This window comes from Eurosta solidaginis, chromosome 4 (assembly GCF_040869045.1).
Source record: "Eurosta solidaginis isolate ZX-2024a chromosome 4, ASM4086904v1, whole genome shotgun sequence".
Lineage (NCBI taxonomy): Eukaryota > Metazoa > Arthropoda > Insecta > Diptera > Tephritidae > Eurosta > Eurosta solidaginis.
The window spans coordinates 268354028-268360027 of NC_090322.1; the positions used below are offsets into that span (position 1 = coordinate 268354028).

At 36.3% G+C, this 6000-nt stretch overlaps 1 protein-coding gene across 1 annotated transcript; it reads left to right on the forward strand.

The window, feature by feature from the left end:
* Positions 1–2384: 2384 nt before the first annotated feature.
* LOC137251445 (zinc finger protein 260-like) lies at positions 2385–4988 on the forward strand. The gene is made up of 3 exons (XM_067786037.1): positions 2385–2891; positions 2961–4490; positions 4562–4988. The coding sequence occupies exons 1-2, from the start codon at positions 2451–2453 to the stop codon at positions 4335–4337; spliced, it is 1818 nt and encodes a 605-aa protein (XP_067642138.1). The 5' UTR covers positions 2385–2450; the 3' UTR covers positions 4338–4490; positions 4562–4988.
* The last annotated feature ends 1012 nt before the right edge of the window (positions 4989–6000 follow it).

Genomic DNA, 6000 nt, shown 5'->3' on the forward strand with positions numbered 1-6000 from the left:
TTAATGATTTCCCAAATGTTTTGAAGCGCTGCATACCGCTGATGTACGCTGACGATGTCAAACTAGTTATGCCCATTCGCTCACCTGAAGATAGGGCACTTCTTCAATTGGATCTGAATAATCTGGTTGAGTGGTGTGACGTGAACGTCATGTCACTAAATTTACCGAAGTGCAAGTTTATGTGTTTTACGAGGAAATCTTTTAAAACCTATCAGTACATGATAGGCGATTATATCATTAAGCAAGTCACAACCTTTACTGATCTTGGCGTTATAATGGACCCTAAACTGGACTTCATATTACATATCGAATCGTGTGCGAATAGGGCTAGAGGCACTTTGGCTTTTGTAAAAAGGTGGTCAAAGGAATTCAATGACTCCTATGTCACTAAAACTCTTTTTTTTTATCGTTAGTGAGACCTATATTGGAATATGCTTCCATTATCTGGAACCCGCGTTATCAGGTTCATAGCGAAAAATTGGAATCGGTCCAGAAGCAATTTTTGCTCTTTGCTTTAAATCATTTGCCCTGGTATCCATCAAGGAACCTACGGCCCTATTGCAGCCGGTTAAAACTTTTACAGCTGCCTTCACTACAGAGCCGTAGGGAGATGCTTGGCGTTTTATTTATGGTAAAACTATTAAGGGGGATGATAAACAGTCCATTTCTGTTTGGCGAGGTGATGTTTAATGTCCCTTTTAGGCCCTCTCGGTATTTCCAACCGCTATATTTAAATACATGTAGATCGAATTTTCAAATGCATGAACCTCTTCATTGTCTGTGTCAAGATTTCAATAATCACCGCAATAGTATTGATACTTGCGACACACTTTACAGTATAAAAAATATATACTCACTGCCTTGAACTCATAACTGTTTCAAAATCACATGTTAAACTAAATCTGTTACCTGCTCCAGTTACTTTGGGCGGGTGGCTTGGAATCACGTCCTTTCCAACCTCCCACACATCGCAGCCCTACTCATTGTGTGTTAAATATACATCAGCTGCTCGAAATCACGTCCATTCCGACAGCACTAATAATCAATAGTTACTTTGGGCGGGTGGCTTGGAATCACGTCCTTTCCAACCTCCTACACATCACAGCCCTACTCATTGTGAGTTAAATATACATCAGCTGCTGGAAATCACGTCCATTCCGACAGCACTAATAATCAATAATTACTTTGGGCGGGTGGCTTGGAATCACGTCCTTTCGAACCTCCCACACATCGCAGCCCTACTATTGTGTGTTAAATATACATCAGCTGCTCGAAATCACGTCCATTCCGACAGCACTGATAATCAATTCCGTTGCACGGCATCACAGTCCATCCCGACAACTGATTCAATAATATATGTATATACATATTTTATAATATAATTTTTCTCACTATGTATGCTTGTTAATTTTACACTGTAATCCGCATTTATATTCATTCATTCATTCATATTTAGTCTGACTGATTGTAAAATTTGTAGACTAACAAATAAATAAATGAATAAATAATATATGCTTTCAATTATTCCACCAAAGCAATTTATACCATGGTGGCCATATTATTGGAATGCATGCGCTATAGTAGAGTTGTGCCTTTTCGTTCTTTTCAGAGATTCGGTTCTTTCGTTCTTTTTCTGATGAACGAACAAGTTGTTCTTTTTGTTCATCTGTTCCGTTTTTTCAAGCAAATTTGTTCACTGCTGCTTGCACCCAAGAAAAAAGTCAATAAGTATAGATGGGGGTGTGTATACAGCAATGCTTTGGGAGGGTATATTTAAATGTGTTCTGAATAAATAAGTTAATATATGTATAATTAACTTCAAAAAAAGTTACAAATTTCGGATGGGTAAAAGTCTAGTTGAGGGGTCGACTGCTAATACACTACCAAAAATATCGAGAGAGGTATTAAAAGACGCGTATTAATCTTGAGAACAATAATCCGAAGGCGGAAAAGAAAAATTTTATCTCTGTCCGGAGATATTTGCAGTTGAAGTTGGCGATTTTCATGTGGTTGTTGTTGTGTTGTACCCACAAAAAACTTGTGCATCACCGTGGCGGTAGCCACGGTTATACTACACACCTGGACTTGGCATGGCGTAGCCCAGGGTTATTTTTTATAAGCGCGGCCGAAGGCTTCCAACGCAGAAAGGTGTTCTGAGCAGAAATCGAAGATCTAGTTCACTTGTTCAGTTGAGAGACCCGTTCAATTGAAGAAGTTCAGAACGAAACGACCCAACTCTACGCTATATGCTGTTAAACTCATCTATGTGTAAAATTTCATTGTGACGCGGCCTTTCAGCTGTTTATAGAGACGTTCCCGGGGGAATATAATCGAATAGCCATCAAGAATTAATCGATGTTTTGCTTGATTCGCTAGGACCGAAGCCATTTTTTGCCGAAGTATGCAATTATAAAATTTATTCCATAGTAAAATTACATTGAAATCATAAAATGCCGTCGTTAACCAGAGAAAATATGAAGCAGCATTGTCGAACTTGTTTACGACGATTAAAAGTTGAAGATGTAAACTCATCTGAGAGTTTGGGATCTTCCTACGATCAAATAAAAAATTCAAAAGAAATTTGCATAAACATTGAACAGGATGAAGAAATTAAAGAACTTATATCCACTTATTTGGATGGAAATTGGACTGATGGTGTGACTAGAGTAAATATAGAGGACTATCCGCAATGCGTATGCATCTGGTGTTATAACAAATTACAAAGTTATGGAAAATTCCGCAAAGAAGTTAAGCAGAGCGCCCAAAAGCTTCAAGCCCTAATACGCCATGATGTTAATAAAATTGAAATTGGAGATGAAGATACTTTAGAGGTGGAGGCAAAGTCAACACCGACATCAATTCCAGACACAACAGATCTCTACAAGTTTTTGGTGAGATGTTCTATATTTTTTGTATATATATCCGATATATATAAGTTTTTTTCATACCTTTGTATCCAGGCTAAGGACGACTTAATGGAACCCGAAACAGTTTTGCTCGGCTCCGCTAATGCTTCAAAACTGGCTAACAACGAAACAACTTTTCCTGATCCATTTGACAAAGCAATTTCAACACTATTTGATGATAATTCCAGTGACGATGAGTGTCAAGATGAGTCTATTAAAGTAGATGCGGCAGATACAGAATCATCAGAAGAAGAAAATCTATTCTCGCTTAAAAACAAGTCCAAACTTTCGAAGCGTAGCATGCGCTCAGACAATAAGCCGCTTAACAAACCTAAAAACGTAACTGATAAAGATACTACCGGAAACAGTAAAAAAGAAGTGAAAAAACGCCGGCGTAGGCAGAAGCTCAACACAGAGATTGTGACTAAAATCCCGAAACGACGAAATAGAGGCACAAAGAACAGTTTAAAATGTGACCAGTGTGGCAAACGCTTTTCCCATAAAATTACACTGGACGGACATATACGCCAAGTTCATGAAGGATGTAAGCGTCCATTTAAATGTGACCGCTGTGAAAATTCATATGCTTTACTCGGTGGCCTATATACACATATCAAGGAAATACACGAAGCCGAGGTGCGTTCGTATACATGTAGCATTGACGGTTGTGATCTTAAATACACTAATTCAAAATCATTGGAAAGGCATAAACGTACGAAACACTGCGAAAATCCCGTCGTCAAAAAGTACGTATGCGAGCAATGTGGTGCTACGTTCAATCAAACAGCAAATCTAAGATACCATCGCCGCACGAAACATCCTACAGAGGATCAGCAAGCCGAAAAAGCCAAAAAAGACCAAATGAAAGAAAGATTTGAATGTGAAACTTGCAAGAAACTATTCCATTCACGCTACACACTCAAATATCATACTTTACAATTCCATACTAAACAAATGAACTACGAGTGTAATGTGTGTGGCAAAAAAGTAGCATTAAAATTCATGCTTGACCAACATATGCTAGTACATTCCACAAATAAAATACCATGTGATGTGTGCGGCCGAGCATTTGTACGGAAATTTGAATTGGACAAGCATATCAAAGCTGTCCATATGAAGTTAAAGCCATTCCCGTGTCAGTATTGTAATGAAAGTTTTGCGATTCGTAAAACTCTAATACATCACGAGTACACACATACAGGAGAGAAGCCTTATGTATGTGACATATGTGGGAATGCCTATAGGCAACAATCGTGTTTAAAGAATCACCGTAAATCACATGGAATATTGAGTGGAGTCAGTACAAGTAATAGTGAAAAGAATTCATATTTTACGCAGCAGTCATCATCAAATGTAGATTGTTCGAAAACTGAAGTGATGGATAACGTCCCTGTGACTGCCATTGGCGATGGTGGAATGATGAAATTTTGAACTTTCTCACTTTTTTAGTTTAAAAATAAGAGAATATTTGCACATTTTATAAAAACAAAAGTCATATCCATCTCCCATCTGTCTCCAGCAAAAGAACTAGCGCGATTTCAATATTTACAGACTCAATCATGGGAAGAATTCCGTCTTTTCGTAGTTAGTACTTTCGTCTTAACATAAAGATGCTGAAATTTACTTAAATATTTTTATTATTTATTTTTCTTTAGTTTGACTTCCGTGTTAAGCGCTCGTTTCGTTTGACTGGACACAATTTGACTCAGTATTGTTCAAATTTTGTAATTTTAGTAACTCCCACGCTACGGTTTGATTGGTTTTGGAAATTTATTTCTAATATTTTTTGTTTTTTTATCATGCCTTTTAAAATGCACATCGTATTGTTCCGCAGGTACGTACATAGTTTTTATATTTGATAAATTTGTTGATGATATTAAAATATTTGAACTCATTTGCTTAAGTTTGGCAAATAGTATTAGCGAACAAAAATGTAGAAAACGTAAACTTGAAAAAAAAAATTGCCACTATAAAACTTACCACAAAGAATGTGTTAAATGAACGCTCAAATTTTACATGATGTAGAATTAGAATCATATTTTTAAAATTTATTCAATTAAAATATTATTTTAAAACTCTTAATATAGGACTTTGATTTAGTGTGAAGGCATGTATGTATATTTATATAAAATTTAGACTAAGATATAAAATATATTAACTTACATTAAGAACTACTGTTTACTACTTTCAAACAAATTTCATAGAAAACGCAGCAATATGGGGCATGACGCAATTAAAGCAGACAATGAATTCATTAGAGCAACAAGAAAAATGTGATGGTCCTCATAGTCCGGTTATGAAATTTAATGTAGTAGGGACGGAAAATATTTGGTACTTTTTTACCACCTTATTAATGTAATGTGCGGAAAAACAGACAAATTCGATATATTTCCACATTGGAAAAGATGACATGAAGGAAAAGAGAAAACAAAATGGGAAGAAAAAGAGAAAGTCGGAAAAGCAAAGAGAACAAGAAAACGATGGAGAGTGAGAGTAAAAGTGGGAATAATGGTATTTGTTTGAGACAAAGTAGTAAAAAGAGGTTAACAGGAATTATAAGCCTATTGCCAAACTCACAATATGCTCGAAGCTTTTCGTAAAATTCATAAAGGAGTTATCTTTTGTCATCAAGATTGTGGTTGAGCTGCGCCAACATGGGTTTGTTACTGGTCGCTCTACTTTTATTAACTTAGTATCGTTTTCCGATTTCTGCATTTATGGATGGCTGTCAGGTAGACACCATATATACTGATTTCTCAAAGGCTTTCAATAGAGATTCACATCAAATATTATCTAAACTTTAGTATATAGTGTTTCCTTCTGTCTTCTTATTTTGGTTTAAATCGTATCTGCCGAACGGGTCTCTGTGCGTCGAAATCGAGGACTGCAAGTCCCACCCTTTTTGGGTTCTGCTTTATATAAATGATATTGGTGCCTGTTTAAATCGCCTTCTTGCCTTCTATATTCAGACGATCTCGAGATATTTCGTAGAAGTAATGCCCTAAATAATCTTACCCATTGGTATAAGGCCAATAATCTCTTCCTAAATGTTAATAAATAATGTTCACATGTCTTTTTCTAAATAATCTAACTT

Bases quoted from the DNA above. Each gene is read 5' to 3' on its own strand.
- LOC137251445 (XM_067786037.1), top strand. From the start codon at position 2,451: ATGCCGTCGTTAACCAGAGAAAATATGAAGCAGCATTGTCGAACTTGT. The intron at 2,892-2,960 runs GTGAGATGTTCT...CTTTGTATCCAG, and splicing joins CAGATCTCTACAAGTTTTTG to GCTAAGGACGACTTAATGGA.